At 39.6% G+C, this 22,297-nt stretch overlaps 2 protein-coding genes across 2 annotated transcripts in view; one reads left to right on the top strand and one right to left on the bottom strand.

The window, feature by feature from the left end:
• Window positions 1–3,237: 3,237 nt before the first annotated feature.
• TDRD6 (tudor domain containing 6) lies at window positions 3,238–13,273 on the top strand. Its single transcript, XM_020993952.2, is given in 7 exon segments — window positions 3,238–3,492; window positions 3,494–3,944; window positions 3,947–9,232; window positions 10,485–10,609; window positions 11,241–11,330; window positions 12,419–12,482; window positions 12,992–13,273. Coding segments are annotated over 7 exon segments (6,336 nt in total). The 3' UTR covers window positions 13,057–13,273.
• An 8,255-nt stretch (window positions 13,274–21,528) lies between these two features.
• The window catches only part of PLA2G7 (phospholipase A2 group VII), a 65,312-nt gene continuing 64,543 nt past the window's right edge, over window positions 21,529–22,297 (bottom strand). The window contains exon 12 of the mRNA XM_020993934.2: window positions 21,529–21,688. Within this exon, the coding sequence (XP_020849593.1) occupies window positions 21,576–21,688 (113 nt within the window). The 3' untranslated portion in view covers window positions 21,529–21,575. The remainder of the gene's footprint in view (window positions 21,689–22,297) is intronic.

Genomic DNA, 22,297 nt, shown 5'->3' with positions numbered 1-22,297 from the left:
AAGGTCCCCAAAAATCTAATTCCCAAATTGAGGGCCAAAGTCAATAACTGAAGCCCCATAGTCCTTGTTTGAACTTCTCTCATGATATTTTCATAACTATACATTTTATTATTATTACATTTATTATATATGTATATCATATTACATATAACATTATTACTTTTTTTACATTCTCAGACAGTAAGCTGCTTGAGCATAGCAATAATATCTAATCAAGCTTTGTCAGTAGCAGAATGGTGTGTAACTGGTAATTTCTAAATAAATTCTTATTAAATAAATAAGTGAATTAAAAGTATTAATAAATAAAGCAAATCAATTAATCAGCTTTGAGCTAGGGGAGAGAGATGGGAAGTGTAGTTTCACACACTTTTAAAAAATTTTTTAAGGCAATTGGGGTTAAGTGACTTGCCCATGGTCACACAGCTAATGTCAAATGTCTGAGGCTGTATTTGAACTCAGGTCCTTCTTACTCCAGAGCCAGTGCTCTATCCACTGTGCCACCTAGCTGCCTCTTTTTTATATACTTCTGAGAGGCTTATTATAGGAATTTAGGAAATTTTATGATCTAACAAGCTATGCAATATTCTAATTAATTTTCATCAGTGTTTCTGTTAAAAGCTAAATTGTTATAATGCCAAGCTGTACTGTCCTATAATTTCCCCAATTTTATACAAAACTGAATAGGAATTTACCAACTCAATGATACGTAAATAATGGCATGCTTGTAAACGTCTAATAACCAGCTCTCTGGGGGGGGAGGGAAATGACATACCTTGAAGTTTAATCTGCTCTGATAACATTTTCTCCATCAATTTCTTAAGACTAGGCAAGGAACAAAACATTAAATCAAGCCCTAATTTATAGCATTTATCAATTTTCAATGTGTAAATGTTCACAATGAAAACTTAACAGTATGCTATTTCATTGTGTATAAAATGCATGTGTATTTACAGAGTACTTATAGCAGTATTCCTGAAAAGCAGATAGCTAGGTAGCACAGTGAATAGAACACCAGGCCTGGAGTCAGGAAAACTCCTCTTCCTGAGTTCAAATATAGCCTCAGACACTTCCTAGCTTTGTGAACCTGGGCAAGTCACTTAACCCTTCTTGCCTCAGTTTCCTCATCTGTGAAATAGGCTGGAGAAGGAAATGGCAAACCCCTCCAGAATCTTTGCCAAGAAAACCACAAATGGGGTCATGTAGAGTCAGACATGACTGAACAAGAAGAACAGTAAACTGAGGCGGGGTAGGGGGGCGCAGGGTTAGTAGCTTGTCACATGAGTGTGGATTCCATCCCAAGTCTTCTGACTCCAAATTCAGTATTCTTTCCACCACAAACGCTGGCCATCTGGCCACCTGGTACCAGACCAATATGTTTTGATCAAAGCAGTTTATTCAGACATGTAAAGGGATTGTTATTGTTTGTTGTTGTTCAGTCACATCTGACTCTTTGTGACCTCACTGAAAAGTATATACAAAGCCTTTTGTTGCATGCTGAAGTAGAATTGCCTTGTTGTTCAGTTGTTTTTCCATTGTGTCTGACTCTTACATGACCCCATTTGGGGGTTTTCTTGGCAAAGATACTGCAGTGGTTTGCCATTCCCTTCTCATTTTACAGATGAGGAAACTGAGACAAATAAGGTTAAGTGACTTGCCCAGGGTCACACTGCGCAGAAGTGTCTGAGGCCAGATTTGAACTCAGAAAGATGACTTTTACTAGCTAGCAAAACTGTCTGAACTCACATTTGAACTCAGGAGGGGAGGCCTTCTGACTCCCAGCCCAGTGTTCTATCCACCACACCATCTAGCTGCCCAGTTTCCTCATTTATAAAATGAAAGGATTCTATTAAATAAATGACCTTTGAGGTCCCAGGTCCTCTTGTCCATATCTTGGCTTTCTTAAGTGCTCCCTAGGTAACCTTGGGCAAGGTACTTGTGGTGAAATGAGTTTCCTTATCTGGTTACATGTGTTTCTTCCATTGAAAAAATGAAACATTTAGACTAGATGATTTGTAAAGCTTTTTCCAACTCTAAATCCTACAATCCTAATCCTTAAAAGACTTTTTTTTCCTGGACTTGAAATTTGCCCTATTTCTGGAGAAGTTTCTGAGGCAAGAGAAATAGTCTAACTCTGTGGAGATTGGTACTCAAAAGCCTTTCCCAAATAGTATTTGTTCAGTTGAATGTAAGCCCCTCGAGGACAGGGACTATTTAGGTTTTTTATTCTTTGTATCCTCAGGATCTAGCACATGTGTTAGCGACTAACACATAACAGACACTTAATGTTTAATAATAAATGTTGGTAGGACCTGCCGCAGCTTCTGTTCCAGCCTTTCAGAACCAGGCTCACCCACTGCACTGATTACTCATCCCCACCTTAACAGATAATAAAACCAATGCTCAAGAGAGGTGAAAGGTTGCCCCAAGTTACCACACTTATAAATAAGGGTAAAGGGCAGGACCCCAACCGCAACCCACACATTATGATGGCCAGTCCTAAAATTCTCTAGGCTGGTACTGCATACTTGGCGGGGGAGGAGTCCTAAATCACACGACCCCACCCCATTCTCCAGAAGCCTTCGTCGCCCCCAAGAGGCTAGACCTATCACCCCCACCACCAAGCCCACCCCTGCCTCGCACAGAACTCCATCCTCCACTCCCCTTCCCCCAACCTCGCCAGTCCGTAACCCTCCTCCTCGCCCCGCGCACCGGCCAATCAGATCCTCGCACACGCTCCCGCCGGAAGCCGGGTACTCATTCACGCCCGGGCTCGGGCACTATATAAAGGGCTGCAGGGGCCAGAGCGGTTAGTCGGCATTCTAGCATTTCCGTTCGCTTCAGGTGTTTGGCTGCGGGGACTCGGGAGGGAGCCCCGCGAGAAGGCTACCTGAGGCAGGCGCGGGGGTAGGGGAGGCAAGGCGCGAGGGAAGCGGTTCCCCGTCGGTTTTTAAACAAGTTTTCCTTTCTCTGCTTTTGGGTGTAGGTCGCCCACTGGCCGTTGAGCTTCGCGGCGCGTTTTTCCCGGGGACTTGGTCATCGGAGGACCCATCTCAGCACGTGTTCTACCCAGTGTCCAGGGACTGCCGGTGTCTGCGGAAGCCTTGGGGGGAGAAGCCAGCTTCCCAGTTCCGTGATTTCGCTTGTCGGCTGCCCGCGCTCCAGCCCTCTCTCTCCGCCGTCGCCTCCTTCTCCTGCTTCTCCTTCCTCGCCTCGTCTCCTTTGCTTCCTGCCTTCACCATGTGCTCTATGCCCGGCCTGCCCAGCCCTGGCGCCCCCATCACGCTGTGCGTCTCCTTCGTGGACGTGCACCCGGAGGTGATCCCCGTGCAGCTGTGGGGGCTGGTGGGCGACCGGCGGGAGGAGTACGTGCGATTGGGCCATGACATCCAGGTGGCTGCAGCAGCGGTGGCGGCCCAGACCCGGGCCATGCCGGCCGCCAACCCTGGCGAGCTGTGCCTCGTGCAGCTGGGGCCCCGCTGGCATCGCTGCCGGCATGGTCAGCCGCCAAGCGCAGGAGTGCCGGGTCTTCCTCCTGGACGAAGGTCGCACAGTCACGGCCAACTCGACAGCCCTGGCCCCGGGCCGCAATGAGTTCTTCCATCTGCCGTCAGAGGTGCTGAGCTGTGTACTGACTGGCCTGGTGCCGCTCGGGGGAGGTGGAGGCGGGGAGCCCCAGCAGTGGTCCCGCGGTGCAGTGGATTTCCTGGGCCACCTCCAGGGCAAGGAGGTACAGGGCCATGTGCAGGATGTGCTGCTTCCCCAGCACCTGGTGCTGCTGGAGGTGCCCACCGTGTTCCAGCAGATGCAGGACCTGGGCCTGGCTCGACAGGTGCCGGACAGCCTCTTTCGATCCCTGCTGAAGCGCTACATCAATGCACCGGGGGCCTCGGTGCTCCTCCCGCTGGCCGTGCCCAAGCAGGAGCCCCCACAGCTCTTGGATTACTTCTCCCCCAGCTGCAGCTGGGTGTCACGGAGTCCGTGGTGGTGACCCAGGTGTGCCATCCCCACCGCATCCACTGCCAGCTCCGCAGCCTTTCCCAGGAGATCCGCCGGCTGTCGGACAGCATGGCCTATGCCTATCGGGCAACAGGTACCGGGGATAAAAGTGGGAGAAGCAGCAGCTGGGAGGAGAGGGAGGAGAACCCTGACAAACCCGGCTCCCCGTGCGCTGCTTGTGGCCTGGATGGACAGTGGTACCGTGCGCAGCTGCTGGAGAATTTTCGACCCCAACGCTGTGCCCAAGTGCTGCATGTGGACTATGGGAGGAAGGAGCTAGTGAGCTGTGGTAGTTTGAGATATTTGCTTCCTGAATATTTTCGGATGCCAGTAGTTACTTATCCCTGTGCCTTGTATGGACTCTGGGATGGTGGGCGAGGTTGGTCTCGTTCCCAAGTAGGAGACCTCAAGGCCTTAATCTTAGGTCAGGCAATGAATGCCAAAATTGAATTTTATAGTTCCTTTGAACACCTTTATTATGTAACCTTATATGGAGAAGATGGGATTAATCTTAACTGTGCTTTTGGGGTCCAGTCCTGCTGTCTGGCGGACAGACTTCTCCAGAGCCCAGGCTTAGAAGAGGAAGGGAAGGAGCAGACTGAAGCTGAGGAAGGGTTGGAAGATGACCTGTCCCCCCCAGTCCTGAAAACTGTGTGCCTGAAGGCTAATTCTTTCTATGATGCACAGGTGGAATTTGTTAAAGATCCCTTCGAGTTTTGGATCAGATTGAGAAAACACAGTGGCCCCTTTGGCAAGTTAGTGAGGAGCATGTGTAACTTCTACTCATCGAGAAAGCTGGATGAGTTAGTCCTGCAACCTGTGCCTGACCATCTCTGCTGCGCCAAATGGAAAGAGCATGGGTATTATCGGGCTGTAGTCACTAGATTGGTGGGGAACAAAAGCGTGGAGGTGCATTTGGTAGATCGGGGCAATACAGAGACAGTGGGCTGCTGTGATGTAAAAATGCTGCTTCCCCAGTTCAGGCACCTCCCAGCAGTGGCATTGAAGTGCTGTCTGGCTGATATCTGGCCCTTGGGGGAATGCTGGAGCCGAGAAGCCATTTCCTATTTCAAAAAGACAGTGCTGCACAAGGAGTTGGTCATTCATGTTCTTGGTAAGCAGGATAGCCAGTATGTCATTGAAATTCTTGATGAATCAAGGATGGGGGAAGAAAATGTAAGCAAATTGATTGCCCAAGCTGGATATGCCAGATACCAAGAATTCGAGATGATGGAGATCAAGCCACCTGCTGATTTCCAGGGGCAAATTCCAAATCAACTAAGTGCTGATTGTAACAGAGTGTCTTCTGCCAGGAAAATTGGAGTAGGACAATGGGGAAAGAAAGATAACAAACTTCCAGTTTCAGAGGTTGTGACTAACAGAACGATTGTTACAAAAAGCTCTTTCAGCGAATCACTTGTGCAGTCAACAGAGAAAACTAGAAATATACCCATGTATTCTCCGCTAGTACAAAATTATTTGGAAATTAAGCCGGACTCTCCCTGTAAAGGTCAGTTGGAAGTTGGGAGCACAGTAGAAGTCAAAGTGTCTTATGTTGAAAGCCCTGGATATTTCTGGTGCCAACTAACCAGAAACCTTCAAGGTCTCCGATCCCTGATGTGTAAAATTCAAGATTTTTGCAAGAATTCTGCCACTGCATACCAGGGAATCAGTCCAGCTTGCTTGGCAAAGCGTACTATTAATGGGAAATGGTCCAGAGCTTTGATTATTAGTGGAACCCCTTCTGCTGACAAGGCCAAAGTAATATTTGTTGACTATGGAAATAAAGAGGTAGTCTCTATAAAGAATATTTATTCAATCAATGATGAATTTTTAAAGTTAAAGGCTCAAGCTTTTAGATGCAGCCTTTACAATTTAATTCAACCAGCTGGTCAGAATCCCTTTGTTTGGGATGAAAGAGCAATTCGAGCTTTTAAAGAATTTGTAGATAATGCCTGGGAAGATAATCTCGAGTTGAAATGCACAATTTTTGCCCTTGCAGCAATAAATAATAAGGAACTCTTTAATGTGGTAGACTTACTAACTCCTTTTCAAAGTGCTTGTCGCTACCTAACAGAAATTGGGTTTGCAAGACAAGTTGGACTTCAGAAACCTCTAGCATCCTCCATGCAGCTCCATTCCTACTACTATTCCACACATGACATCAAAATTGGAAGCGAAGAAGCTGTTTTTGTAACACATGTTGATGGACCTTGGACCTTTTATTGCCAGCTTGCACGGAGCTCAGGTGTGCTAGAGCAGCTGTCAAGTGATATTTTTCGATTAAGCAAAGTCTTACAACATTCAAAAACATCTTCATTAAACCCTGGAATCTTGTGCCTTGCAAAATATAGTGACCAGAATTGGTATAGAGGAATAGTTACAGGCAAAGAACCAAACAAAGTTTTCTTTGTTGACTTTGGGAATATTCATGTGGTTACAGATGAAGACTTGCTTCCCATCCCAGGTGATGCTTATGATCTCTTACTTTTGCCCATGCAAGCTGTGAAATGTTCTTTGTCTGATGTTTATGATAATACTCCTAAAGAAATTGCAGGTTGGTTTGAAGAGGCTGTACTAGACAAATCGCTGAAGGCTTTAGTTGTAGCAAAAGATCCAGATGGAAGGTTGATTATTGAATTGTATGATGGTAGTGTTCAGATTAATGCTAAAATAAATGAGAAGTTGGGTTTACTAGGTTACAAAGGGCCAAAGAAAGTAGAAAATGAAGAGTTGCTCTCTTTAGCTGAAACCCTTAGAGAAGTAAAAAGTGAAAATAAGAAATTACTTGCTGGATATTCCAGCAAAACAGCAAACAAATTATGCATATCAGAGATCCAGGGAGAATCATGCAAACCTAAAATCAGTTTAGCATGTAAGGAATTAAAAAACTTACAAAGTTCTACCAAGATAGGCTTGTTAACTAGTTATCAGGAATCTGTGAGAAGTCAAAATTATCAAATGTCCCACCCACCTGATAAAACAGGAGAGAATTCTGTTCAGCCTTCTGCAGAAGTCTTAGAGAGAAATAAGGACTTTTCACTCAAATTTTGTGATCTACCTAAGAAGAGTATTGTGCCTGGTTTTAAAACTAAGGTATATATTTCCCATATCAATGATGTAACAGACTTTTATATTCAACTAGCCGATGATGAGGATGAACTTGCGAGTATTTCAGAGAAGTTAAATGATGATAAAATAAGACATGAAGGTTTTGTTGGACAACCTCTAGAAAAGGGAGACTTGCTGTGTGCAGTTTTCCCAGAGGATGACTTGAGGTATCGGGCTGTAGTTAAAGGGCAGTCTGGCAACCTTGTCACTGTACAATTTATAGACTATGGGAACACTTCAGTGGTCAACATTAGCAAACTAAGCAAGCTTCAGAAAGTTAACACCTTAGTTCCAGGGATGAGCATTCACTGTACCCTGGGTGGGCTTCATATCCTGCCAACTAAAAACCAATGTCAGGAGCTTTATTTTTCGGAGAGAACAGATGAGGCTCAGATAAATTGTGAATTTGTCATGAAATCTGAAGATAAGTGGGATGTTTTGCTTACGGATGAGCAGGGTGTTATATCAGACGATATGATGAGCAAGTTTATATCTAGTTCGAAATCACAAGTAGAAACTTCTGCTCAGGTAAATATAGGTACCAATCCAGAGACTCTATTAGACTCTGGTCCACCTCTTCCTCTTCCTCCTCCTCTTTTACCCCTTCTTCGTCCCCCTAAAGAGTCCCTTAAAGATCCTGACAAAACAAATTTTAAATTGCTCAACTGGTATTTTCCGGAAGTAAATAAGATAAAAGTCTATGCTACTGTGATTGATGGACCAGAGTATTTTTGGTGTCAGTTTGCCGACACAAAAATCCTTGACTGCTTGGACCCCCAGGTACAGTCTGCTGGAGAACATGCAGCATCTTGTGCAGACTGCATTTCAGTTATTCAGTCAGGTGTGGCCTGTATTGTTAAATACAACGAAGATGGACATTTTTATAGGGGACTTGTTACTGATGTGCTAGAGGGAGACCTCATATCAGTCAGGTTTGTGGACTTTGGGAATGCTGTAAATTTTGGCAGAAATGCCCTTTGGAATATCCCTAGTGACCTCCTGAATGTTAATATGCAGTGTTTCCCCTGTTGTCTGTCAGGATATAATGTTTTAGAAGGTATATGTTCTTTTGAAGAAAATGACTATTTTTATGAAATAGCTACAGAAGGTGTTTTAGAGCTTACTATTTTAGAGATCAAAAAGGATGTTTGCGATATACCACTGGCAGTGGTTCAATTAAAGTATGAAGGTGATAATCTTAATGAGAAAATGCTGAAATTTTCCAGTCAATTCTGTACAAGAGATGAGGAATTCCCAAAGACTTTATCTGAAAACAAACAGAGGGAAGCAGATATTCCCATGCCACTGAGTCTTGACGTTGGAAATAAGCCTAACAAAATTGTACAAGATGGCTTGCTTTATGTGGAACCACAAGGAGATATTTTCCATATAAGCGGTAGATTAAACCATGTTGAAACCAAACCAAGTCCTGTTTTTGAAAGTGAAACCATCATTGCTTTTGTGCCTGCAGTGGGGCAGCCTAGCAAAGACAACACTGGAGATAGTAGGGTAGAGTGCTCTTTGGCCGAAAAGATCAAGTTTGATAATGACAAAAACCGGATTACAGGATTAGAAACTCTGCTGCCAGGAATTGAGACAAAGGCAATGTTAGAACTGGATTCCCTTGAAGTACCCTTCCTGATGGAAGAATCAAAAGAGTTCTTGGAACTGGAGTCCGTTGAATTACAGCTTTCCCTAGCTGGTGAGGAGGCAAAAGAACTGGACCTGGAACCTCCCATGGCCCAGCTTTCCCAGGGATGTGACTCAGAAGTAACCCTGGAACAGTTTACAGTCCAGCTCTCAAATGATTCTAAATCAGAACAACTAGGGCTAGAACCTCCTGTAGTACCTCTGTCTCTAGATAAGGAGACTAACCCCTTTTCAAAAGTGAGTCAGAAGTCGCAGGAAGCTCTGTGTCCGGAGGACTCTGGAGAACCAAATCACCTAAAACCCTTTGGCAGATGCAAAATATATTCCAAAACTGATACTATACATAACTTGTACAAAGAAGCACTTACAGAGTACAAAAACAGACTTGTTGTTGAATCTTTGACTCACTTGCTCCCTGAAGAAGAAATAAAGACGGAAGAAAATCATGGGAATGCTTTAACAGACCATGCTTCAGGTATGATTTTTTTCTCCTTCCTCACTACTTTTTATTGAAGTTAGTGATGTATATAATTCATCCTTTCAGGGACTGAATTTCTTAAGCTAGGAAATTCTGAATCTCAAAGGTTTTTTGTTTGTTTTGTGTGTGTGCTAGTATGTGTGTTTAATTTGTGTGGAAGACACCAAGAAACGGCAGATTTATAGGGGTAGGGGGTGGGGGGATGGGCAGGATTTATCTAAGCCGTAGGTAACTTATTCCTAATAAAGTAGAGATTTATGGAATTGAAGTTATTTTAATTTTTAAAGATGGGTTAAGATCAAACTCTGCATGTCTTGATACAGTATCTTACATCAGAATGTATATTTGTCATATGTTCAGTTATAGAGACTGCTTACAGTATTTCCTTTATGCACTGATGGGCAGAGACTCAATTTCCTGAATCAGTGATTTGAAAATTTCTTAAGTGTTATGGTGTCCTAAGTATTTGACATTCCTTTTTTTTTTTTTTGGCTAGGCAGTGGGGTTAAGTGACTTGCCCAGTGTCACACAGCTAGTAAGTGTTATGTGTCTGAGATCGGATTTGAACTCAGGTCCTCCTGAATCCAGGGTCAGTGCTCTATTGCACTGCGCCATCTAGCTGCCCCAGTATTTGACATTTCTGACAGCCTCATTATACATACGAGGATAATTTTTAACATTTTTCCTCACTTGCCATCATTTTATGTTGCTTAGGAATCTCTTATGCCAAACTGTGGTGTTTTTAATTTTCCTATGAACTTAGAAAGCTCAGAATTGTTTTAGAAAACTTGTCCTTAATAAAAGAAGATAAATAAGAAAAAATTTATAAAGTTTATAAAGTCAGAAATATAAAAATTAAAAACTCTTCCTTTGCTTTAAGATAGTCTGCCATTTTCTGTTCTAGTTAGGCTGGTGGCATAGCCATAGAAAATGGCAGGCATCTAACTTGCGTTGTCATTTGGATTTTTGAAGGGCTAAGAGATCATACTACATACCCTTGAGTATACTCCTATTCTCTGATTGGCTCTTTGGTGATACTTCTCCCATTGTGAGGAAGAAAAGGTATCAATGGCTGATGGGAGAATAAAAGTAGAAGGGGAAAGGGTAAGAACAAATTAATTGATTTTATTTAAAGAAATCCACCAAGGAATAAAGGCAGTTTTGGAAAATGGTTTGGAAATCCAGGATCTAAAGAATTTGGGGAAAAAAGGTATAGACAAGAAACCCTAACTTTTTTTGGATTTTCTAGCTCAAATTGAGAATACCTATACTCTTGAAGGATTCACCATTGGTTCGAAATGTGTTGTCTGGTCAAGCCTAAAGAATACATGGTCTGAATGCAAGATTTTGGAAATAGCTGATGAAAGTACCAAGGTAAATTGGATTTAAGTGCTGCAGGTCAAATAATTATTGGAGTGTTAAGAAAAATTTAATGGTATTAAAAATTATTGGAATATTAAGAAAAATTTAGTGGTATTAAAAGAGGACTTCTAGTAGAAAATGTCTTTTGTTATAGTATATGAAATAAGATCAGCACCTATTTATTTCTCAGGCTAACTATTCTGGCATTGCTACCCTAAAATGCCTTATAAGAAGTTGTTCTAGCAGTAAAGTTGTTCTCACTGTGTTCTTCTGTGAGATCAGAGAAGCATGGGAAACTTGCTTTCTTGTTACTAAAGAAAAAGGAAAAAAAAGCATTTCCAGGGTTTTTACACTGTCTGCCATGTTTGTATGATGGTAAAAGTACAATAAAAAAAATCTCCCTGAGTATTTCATTTGTTTTACTTGGAATATAGTCTGTTAACCTCACTGAAATGGTTTATTTTTCGTTAGTAACAAATTGGAGTTTTAATTAAAATGATACCTTGTAAATTAGCAAATAGTAAATATTTTAAAATTTAGATCTGATCATTTAAGGTGTCATGAGATCTGTTTTATTACAACTTAAATTTTGATTTGGGTTCCAGTCCCTTGTCTAAAAAAAGCTCACGGTTATCTTTCTAAGGTTCTGAACCTTTCAAATGGTATGGAAGAAATAGTGAACCCAGAAAATGTCTGGAATGGAATCCCTAAATTGAATAACAGTCCATCTGAGGTATGGAATTATAAAATTTTATTATTGTAAAGTTATTGGAAAGTACCTTAACAATACATTAAAGTATAGCATATTTGTGTGCATTTCTTAAGCTTCATACTTTAGTCCCCAATCTTGGAATTTTTAATTGAGTATAATCTAAAACCAACATTATATAGATCACTATAGAGGAAATCTTGAAAGCAAAATTGACCTTAGAAAACTGATGTTCTGAATGCGTAGATTTATAATGATAATCTTTGGTTTTACTAAAAAAGTTTTTTTTTCCCTTAACACCTGAAACCAAATGAGCGCTTGACACATTTGGGAAGAAGATTTAAAGGAAACAAAATAGCTAACCAAAGAGAAAATCTGGTGAGGTACAACATCTGCAGACTTGGCTTAGTAGGTTGACTGCTTAACCCTGTCACTCCCCCGACTTTAGAAAGAAAAAAAAAAGCTTTTCTAGCAGCAAAAAGATGGGTTTTTCCATTTGTGACTATAACCTGTGTAATGCACAGTGTTGGAGGTGTTTTAATGGGTTGTCTTGACACTTTGATTATCACAATAAAATTTTCCAGGTTTCATTTAAAAAGTCTTTAGTATTGAGCAGAGGCACTACATTAAACATATTTTTGGCAAGTTATCTCATGGGAAAGCTTTGTTAGTATTTTTCATTTAGGATAAAAGAGTATATTTAAGGAGGTTCCGCTCATCTGGTGTGTGTACTCGTCCAACCTCCATTGACCCATTAATTTAAAATTCACCTTTTTAGGTGGACACAATACTTGTATTTGATAATCTTCTTCTGCCATCCTGAAATCTGTTATATCTTTATAGGTGCTTCTCCCCAACTAACCTCATCATAATTCTTTAAAACTAGACAAAAAAGCTACTTAGTTTAATTCTGCTAGGTTGGATGTGTGAATTTATTTAGAAAACTGAGAAGTTGAGCACTATTCTTTAATTTCATTTTGATCCTGTCAGGTGTTTTGTAGCCTTTTGCTTTTATTGTTTCTCTCCCTCGACCCCACCCCCACCCCCATCTTATTTTAGTCACTTTGTATGTATCACATTGTGGGTAGTAATTCTGGGCTTTCTTTTGGTAGGGTGTATATCAAGCATTGGAAAAAGATTTTTACTTAAACTCAACAGACGACACTGCTATTAAAGGTAATTTTGAGAGACAGATTTTGAGTGGTAATCTTAAACACAGCTGATATCACTCTTGCCTCCAAAGAAAAGGTAAAATGGTTAGTTTTCTTGGTCTTCATGCTAAAGAGTAAATACTTTAGCCAAAATGACTTAGTAGTAACCAAGTACATGTTTCACTGGATTTTTTCCCTTTAATTTTATAGATTGATTTAGATTACCTGCTTTTGGTGATGTTAGGCATCAAGTTGATTGAGAACAAGGGGTATGTAGTTTAAGTAGTTGACTTTAGGACATTTTGGGGTGTTCTGGCTTGTTTATTCTCAAAAGACATAGTTATGACAGATTTATATAAATCTTAATGACTTTTATCTATCTCACATCCCAAACTTATGACAAAGATTAAAAGCAAATTGAACATTCACCAGATCTGTGTAATTCCTGCAATTAAAATAATCTGTCTCTAGTATTGATCTAGGAATGAAGCAGCATCTGCACAAGTAATATTTTATTTGTTTCTGCTCTCTCAGCTTTAGGCTTTACCCCTCTGGTTTTAGAAAAACGATCTGGAGGTGATTTAAATGTGGAGCCTTAGATGTTGCCCAGAAATCATGAAGTAGTTCCTGAATGTGTGGCATCTTGTTTACAAGATTCAGATCGGCAGAAAAATTGTGGGTTCATATCCTTGAGAAGAACTTACCATTTTAGAAAATGATTTTTAAAAAAACCTAACAAATCTCAGGTTGAATATATCTATGGTATTTTGTGGCGCTATCTATGTAAATAAAGAATTTGCAACACCTCTCTTTAAATCTGAATAATAGTTCTTATCTTTGACATGGAATATTTGTGCCTTCCATATTAGTCAAAATTCAGAAAATGAATATATGTAAATATAGTATATAAATTAGGGGAAAAATATTTATGACAGAAAATGTTATACATGACCTGTGTATATTATGTGATACTCACTACTTCAGAAGGGTCTCATTTGTTAGTAGTAGTTGTTAGTAGTAGCTCTACTTTGTTTGGAAGTTTTATCTTTGCTTTCTGGTGAAGAAATAATTGACCACTTCTTTAAATTTGAATATGTATAACATGACAAGACTGAATAAAATTTACCCTTAAAAGATGGTGGTTGTGTAGGTTGCCTTTTTAAAAAAATCCTTAATAAAGGATATATTTAGAGAAATAGGTGGGTTTGATCATTTAACATTTAACTTGTTTCTGAAACTATCCTACTTCTCCATACCAACAGCATAGTGTGACAACTCCCACTACAGTGGTCATTTGGGAGGCAGCCCATTTCACCTGAGTCTTATGATTGTTAGAAAGTTTTTCTTTACATCTACCATAAATATATCTTTGTTACTAATTTTGTCTTCTGGGCATGCTAATCTTGAGAATCTCTAAGCTCTGTAATTTAAAAGAGACTGAGTTTTTGAAGACATGTAAGCTATTTCCCCAATGTCTTTCTTGAGATGTAGCCATCAAGTTGTGAGCCATACTAAGTTGGAAAGGTTTTGTGTGAGGGTCCAGTAATAGACTAGGTCAGGGGTGGGGAAACTGTGGCCTCAAAGCCACATGTGGCCCTCTAGGTCCTCAAGTATGGTACCTTTGACTGAATCCAAACTTCACAGACAAATCCTCTTAGTAAAAAGATTTGTTCTATAAACCTTGGACTCATTCAAAAGGTGACATCCAAGAGCCTAGGAGGCCACATGTGGCCTTGAGGCTGCAGGGTCCCCACCCCTGGATTAGGTCAAGAGCCAGTCTAGTTAAGTTCAGGGAGGCTCCAGATGATAAATGGAGCAGGGGTTTTGGCCCCTACAACTGCAAGATTAGATCTTAGATGTGATTCTATGGAAGTAAAAGGAAGTACCCTACCTATCCAGTCTTTTTATTTTTTAAAATTTATTTATTTATTTATTTATTTTTTTCTGTCCAGTCTTTTTAAACCATATACTCTTCCACCTACTTGATGATCCATGATACCTGTTCCACAAGACACTCCATCTCCTGACTCATTGCTTCTTGGCTCTCCCCCATGCCTGGAATTCTCTCATCTCCATCTCCTGGCTTCCTTCCAGCCTTCATGTAAAATCTCATCTGCAAGAAGTCTTTCTTAGTCTCCTTTAATGCTAGCACTTTTCTCTCATTACCTACCAGGTCTAAATTCATTTTAATCACATGTATACTTGTAATTAGGAAGGAAGCTCCAGATAAAATAGTAATATAGCTGGAGCTCAGAAATATTAATTGGACTTTCTGCAGCATGGTGAGTTAATCACATTTTGTTTAATAGATATACTATTCATATGTTAGCCTTTAAAAATTAAGATATTATAGTTAACATTAAGTGATTTTCCTGTGACTTAAATGGCAATTTAGTATCTTGTTATGCCCCATGGTTCTCATGACCTGCTGGAAAGGTACATTAGATCTACTGTAACAGAAGCAGCTTAAAAAGGTTGTTACTTAAGACCACAGAAGCAAAGACAGGCTCCATTTTGTCTCTCACTGTAAAGTACTTTCTAGTAGAAATTACAATTTTTTTGGATTAAAAAGAAAAAACACAACAACAAGAGCTTACTATAAACTCTGTTTCCTAGGAATAGGTAAAAACACTCTGTTTCTAGTTGCTGTACACTGAGTACTTTTCTTGGAGATGATTTACCGGTTAGCCTCAGAATTAAAGTGAATGAATTGATGGGTATTTTAAACATGTTGAAAAGGTGTCTTCAAAAGCAAATAATCTTGCTAGGATGTTACTATAGAAAGGGCATTAGGGAGCCAAGATGGCAGAGTGCAGGCCAGGACTCAGTTGAACCCCTCCCAACATTTCCCTCCAAATAATTTTAAAACAATGCCTCAAATCAAATTTCAGAGTAGCAAAGCCAACAAAAAGATCAGAGGGAAAAATTTTTCCAGCCTACAACAACTTAGGAGGGTCTATAGGAGTAGTCTGTAACACAGGGGTGGGCACAAGCCCAGAGTGTGGCAAAAGAGCACCAGCAGTGAGCCTTAGACATAGGTGCTGCAGCAGCAGCAGCTTCAGGAGCTCTCAGCCCAGAGTTAATAAGGGGGACAGACAACTGGTCAGAAAGTGATTACAGGGAACCCTTTGCTGGCACTGAATGCGGCTGGCACTGATTGGTAACTCTAGTGCTCACAGGCACTTCTGGGTCATAATTCAAGAGCAGAGAGGAATGCTTGTGATTGGAAGAGAGCAGAGGTTCTGGTCACATTTCCAGGGCTGAGAGGAGCACTAAAACCTATGGCTGCAGAATAGTAGAGGCCTTTTCTGGGTAAAAACCAGAGCACAGACCAGGAAAGCAGTGACTACACCTCTTTCAGGATAACACCATCTTGAAAGCACTGAAAACTTGTAGATCCCCAGAACTAGCTCTGAAAACAGCAGTATGAAAAAGCCTGACACTTAACATGATACTTTCCCACCTCCAGGTGAATAGACCCCATTTTTAACATAAAGTTCAAAGTCAAGAAATCAGTTGGGGAAATGAGCAAATAACAAAAAAAGAATCTGACCATAAAAAGCTACTATTGTTGCAGGGAATACCAAGAAATAAACTCAGAAGAAAACAACAATGTGAAAAGAGCTACAAGCAGAGCCTCAAAGAAAAAATGCTAAGTGGAACCAAGCCCAACAAAAATTCCTAGATGGGTTAAAGAAAGAAGAGTAGCAGAGAAAAACTTGGGAAAAGAAATGAGAGTGATACAAGAAAATTATGAAAAGAGAATTAGCAGCCTGGTAAAAGAGGCACAAAGGAGGCACATTTCTGAAGGAAATAACACCTTGAAAAACAGAATAGGCCAAATGGAAAAGAAGGTACAAAAGCTCAGTGAAGAGAAAATAGTTCCTTAAAAATTTGAATTGGGTAAGTGGAAACTAATGACTCTATAAGACATCAGGTAACAGTAAAATGATGTCAAAGGAATAAAAAAATAGAAGAAAGTGTGCCCTGGAAAATAAATCAAGGAGAGATAATTTAAGAATTATTGGAATAACAGAAAGCCATGATCAAAAAAAGTCTAGACATCACATTTCAAGAAATCATAAAGGAAAACTGCCCTGATATTTTAGATCTAGAGGATAAAACAGAAATTGAAAGAATCCATTGATCACCCCCTGAAAGAGGTCTCAAAATGAAAACTCTCAAGAATATTATAGCCAAATTCCAGATCTCCCAGGTCAAGGAGAAAATTTTGCTAACAGCCAGAGAAAAACAATTCAAATATTGTGGAGCCACAGTCAAGATCAAAATTTAGCAACTTCCATGTTAAAGGAGCAGAGGGCTTATAATGTGACATTCCAGAGGGCAAAAAAGTTAAGATTACAACCGAGAATAACCCACCCAGCAAAACTGAGCATAATCTTTTGGGGGAGGGGGAGAAATGGAAATGTAATGAAATAGAGGACTTCCAAATGTTCCAGAACTGAATAGAAAATTTGACTTCCAAAAAAGACTCAAGAGAAACATAAAAAGTTAAACATGAAAGGAATAATCATAAGTAACAGAGTTAAACTGGTTGCATTCCTACATGGGAAGATGATACATGTAACTCCTAAGAACTTTATTATTATTAGGGCAGTTAGAAGGAGTCTGAATAGACAGGGGGCACAGGTATGAGCTGATTGTGTTGGGATGATCTCCACAAAAACAATGTAGGGCTAAGAAAGAGGGATGCACTAGGAGAAGGGAGAAAGGAGAGGTAGAGTTGGGCAAATTTTCTTGAAAGAGGCATGCAAAGAAGAGCTTTTATAATGGAGGGGAAAATGGGGTGGTTAGTGGGCTATGCTTGAACCTCATTCTCTTAGGAATTGGTTCAAAGAGGAAAGAATACATACACACACATTCAGTTGGGTGTAGAAATCTATCTTGCCCATTAGGGAGTTAGGAGGGGAAATGGATAAGAGATATGGAAGGAGGGAATGATAAAAGGAAGTGCCTATTTGGGGAGGCTGTGGTTGGAAACAAAACAGACTTTTGTGAAGGGACAGGATAAAAAGGAGAATAAAGAGGAAAAATGATTGGTGGAAGAAAATACACAGTGATCGTAACTGTGAATGTGAATGGGATGAGCTAACCCATAAAACAGAAGCTGATAGCAGAATGGATTGGAAACCGGGATTCAACAATATATTGTATACAACAGACACACTTGGGACAGAAAAACACAGGAGTTGAAATGAAGGGCTGGAGCAGAGTCTTTTATGCTTCTGCTTAAGTGTCAGGGGTGGCAAGCATGATCTCAGACAAGGCAAAAATAGACCTAATTGAAAGAGATAATCAGGAAAACTGTATATTACTACAAGGTACCACAGGCCTTATTTCTCTAATATATAGGGAATAGGGGAAAATAAGTTGACTAATGCACTGTTGGTAAAGTTGTGGATTGGTCCAAACATTCTGGAGAACAATTTGGAACTATGCACCTTGACCCAGCAATACCACTACTAGGTCTGTACCCCAAAGAGATAAAAAAGGAAAAGGATCAATATGTAAAAAATAACTATTCTTTTTGTGGTAGCAAAGGATTGGAAATTGGGGGAATGGTCATCAATTGAGGAATGACTGAACAAGTTGTGGCCTATGATTGTGATAGAGTACTCCTGTGCTATAAGAAATTATGAAGGAGGTGGTTTCAGAAAAAAAAAAAACCATGGCAAGACCTATATGAACTGTTGCAGAGTGAAATGGGAACCAGATTATTGTGCACAGTAACATCAGTGTTATAATGATGATCAACTGTGAAAGACTTGACTAATCTGATCAATACAGTGATCCAAGACAATTCCAAAGGACTCATGATTAAAAAAAAATGCTATCTACTTTCAGAGAGAGAATTCTGAGTACAAATTAGAGTATAATTTGATTTGATTTGATATGGCTAATATGGAAATATGATTTGCATAATTTCACATGTATAATTAATATACTATTTACCTTCTTTGTGGATGAGGGATGGATGGAAGGGAAAGAATCTGGAACTCAAGAAAAGGTTAATATTAAAAAAAAAGAAATAGAATGGATTTAAAAAATAAAGGAATAGAGAAGGGCTCCCAGACTCATTAAATAATCACTGGATGCCAGTCTCCAACATCCCTCTATATCTATTAGGTGTTGCAGTAGTTAGAGAGTCTAGAAGATATCTAGGAGATAGAAGACTCTATTAGAACTGAGTTCAAATCTTGCCTCAGATACCTACTGGCTGTATGGCCCTGGGCAAGTCATTAAGCTTTTGTCTGCCTCAGTTTTCTCATCTGTAAGAGGTAATATTACATACAAATTCCAGGGTTGTTGTTAGGATTAAATGAGATAACATTGAGACATCTGGGTGGCACCATAGATAAACATTTCTTAGCTGAGTGACCCTAGGCTTATCACTTAACTTCTGTCTGCCTCAGTTTCCTCAACTGTAAAATGGGGATAACAGCAGCATCTACCTCCCAGATTTGTTGAAAGAATCAAATGAGATAATATTTGTAAAGCACTTAGCATGGTGCCTGGCACATAAGCAGGTGCTTTTAAAATGCTTGTTCCATCTGTCCTTGAATTTATCAAGGAACTTTGTGTAATTTTTCACATGTATTTGAGAGATATTTTGTTGGAGGAAAACCATTAAAACTTCATTTTGCTTTACCAAATCAAATACTTTCTTACAGTCAACAAACAATAACCAGAGCAATATCTTATATTCTCTGCCCTTTTCAGTCAACTGCGGGACTATGGAAATATACTTTGTTGTAGGATAACATTTGTAAAAACCTGGGACAAAAAGAAGAAAGGACATTAGACTCACATTTAAGTCCTGGCTTCACATACTTTCTACTTGTGTAAATCTGGACAGACTAGCTTTTCTCATTCTATTTCCTCATTTGTAAAATAAGGCAATGGTACAGGCTTGTGAAGAAAATATATCAACCTTAAAGCACTTTTCAAATGGGAATTGTTAGTAGTAATGGCTTGTTTTATCAGTGCATTTAATTGACAATAATAGGTGACCCAAATGGTAATGAAAGAGAAAGTATGGTGGGTATAAGCTATAAGTATTTCAAATTATCTGGGTTCAAGAAATGGAATAAGGGCTACCTGAGCAAAGGATAAACAGAAAAGGTGGGTAGGTCAAATAGCAAAAAAGAAAGAACAGAGACCCAGAGGATGTCCAGCAAACTGGGTTCTACTGAAGAACAAAGACAACAGCAGTAGTGAATAAGGAGGTGTGAATGATTTGTCATCTGTACCAATGTTGGAAGTACCAAAATTGAGACTGAAGATCTGTTGAATAACTGTCAATAAGCACATGGCATCAAAGTGCTTGGAAACAAATGGAGAAGTCCAACCTAATGAGCTTCATGACTCTTGGAGTCTTGTAGAAGATTCTCGGAGGAAATGCAGGTTGGTGGTGAAAAAACACTGGAGTTGGCAATCAGAAGACCTGGATTGTATAAGACTTGGACAAAATTGCTTATGCTTCCTGTACCCCATTTTGAAAAATAATGAGGGGTTTTTATTGATATCTTTCATTTTTACATCATCTATAATTCCCCATGTATCCCTGCCCCTCCCAGGGAACCATCTCTTATAACAAAAAGAGAAGAAAAAAAACAGGTCAACAATACATTGAAAGTTGACTTCTGTGATGTTCCAAACCTGTAGTCTCCCACCTCCTTTAAAAAAAAAAGATAGTAGAGGAGAAGACATGGCTTCTCATGTCTTTTGGGAGTCCAGTCTTGGAGATTAAAATTTCACAACATTCACCTTTGTTTTCCATGTACATCACTGTAGTCATTACATTGTGTATGTTATTTTCCTGGTTCTACTTATTCAGTTTGCATCAGTTCATACACATCTTTCCATGCCTCTCTGTATTCACTATTCATTATTTTGTGCAGTAGAGTCACATTTTGTTTCATTCATGTATTACTACTTGTTTAAGCCATTTCAGTCAATGAGTATCTTTGTTTTCTGGCTTTTATTTTAAAAAGGAGCAAGTTGGACTACAGGCTGTCCAAGTTTCCTTCTGTATTGATGACCCAATGAATGTATTTTTCTATATTCCCACACTCTGCATCACCCTCAATTTTCTTAGACCCTATCTAATTGGAATCAGAGTATCATTGATTAAGAAATACTGATGTGAAAGTGAAGTTATTTGGTTAAGATCTCAAAAGAGTAGTTTTCTGTTAAGGATCTAGGTTCCAGTAAATAGTGTATTTGTGTTTTTATTCCATCACACAATTTTACATATAATCTTATAATTTTTATTTTAAGATTGAAAAGAAATATAGGAAAAATATTCTCATAAAATTCTTGAATATATAATATAATTGTCCTGATAAGACATTTCCTTGTTAAGTCTTTTTTCCATTATAAAACCCTTTGCTCAGAAAATGAAATGTGTTTTGTTCTTTTCCTTGCTAGACAAAAAATTATATTAAAGGAGTAACTAGCAGCATCTGGCTGCTTTATTCCCCCATCTAGCTGTTTTTCCTCCTACTTTTCGTATTCCTATCTCCTCTGGACTGTTAAGTGTCTGATCGTCATTAGTTTGGGGACAATTATACCACCTGGGGTACCGGGGGCAGACACCGATCAATACCCAGAATGGCACTTTCTCCCTGATCTTTCTTTCGTTGGCTCAAAGGTGTTTAGTGCCCCATATCTGAAATGTAGAAGGAAGTAAGTGTGAACACAACCTTCATTCCCATCCCTTACTCCCTTTCTGTGCTGCTAACCAAGAAGATATCAACTCAATTATTTTTGTATATGGGTCTTTACTGCTGCTTTGCTGCACTGTGAGAGGGGCACCAACCACCACTTGAATTAGCCCTTCATCAGAAAATGCTGACAATGTAGAAAAGATGAGAATAATAAAAATACAGGCTACTATGAATTTTGCACACTGACCTCCTTTGAATTTAAGTGTAATAAACTTCAGCCACTTTAATCAAGATGAATCTTAACCGATGATTATAGCATAGTCTATATTTTAAAAAGTATGTGGGCAATAGTTAAAAAAAACCTATGGTCTCAGTGAAACATAATTTAGGTTTTTTTTTTAATGGGTTGGTTGACACTGCACATTTCATTATTCCAGGTGCTCAGAAAGGTATGTAACTGAACCAGCATTGCTATCTGGAATGAGGTTTATATCTTCACCTTCAATTAAATGATCCCATTGATTAAAATTTCTCTGAAGATCTAGAAAGAAAAATACAAATGTGCACAATTTTTTTGATTAGGAAGTTGAAGGCATTAATTAGTAACTAGCAATTTTAAACAGAAATGCTCTGAAAAACTTAAGGGAAGAACTGTTTCAAAAAGCCTCACAAAGAAAATGGGGTTAGGAAATTATGTCTGTGGATAGCTGCAGCTCTGCAGGGAGATGTTTAAGGAACTCAGCTTTCAGTAGACCCAACATACAATCAACCCCAATATAAACTTTAGCCTCAAGAGATAAATGTATATGCTACAAGATAAAGCATATACTACTAATGCTGCTATACTGTGAGCATATGTTGATCTGTTTGTCTGTCTGTGTCTCTCCAGACCTGTGATTTCATCTGCATAGGAAACTCTTTGATGTGGCTGCTTCTGGGGTGTGTGTGTGTGTGTGTGTGTGTGTGTGTGTGTGTGTGTGTGTGTGTGTGTGTGTTCACACATTGTATACTATAATACCATTTTATGGCATAATACAATTTAATATCTGTATGTGCTACAGGCCACTTATATATCAGTGGCAGATATGTACAGTAAACTGAATCATGGCACATAAAATTTTATGGTGTCACTGAAATAATTTTGTTTTCA

The sequence above is a fragment of the Phascolarctos cinereus genome, unplaced genomic scaffold (assembly GCF_003287225.1).
Source record: "Phascolarctos cinereus isolate Bilbo 61053 unplaced genomic scaffold, phaCin_HiC Scaffold_5;HRSCAF=322, whole genome shotgun sequence".
Classification (NCBI taxonomy): Eukaryota; Metazoa; Chordata; class Mammalia; order Diprotodontia; family Phascolarctidae; genus Phascolarctos; species Phascolarctos cinereus.
The sequence above is the reverse complement of the archived record's forward strand: the minus strand, read 5'-3'. Positions and strand labels throughout refer to the sequence as shown.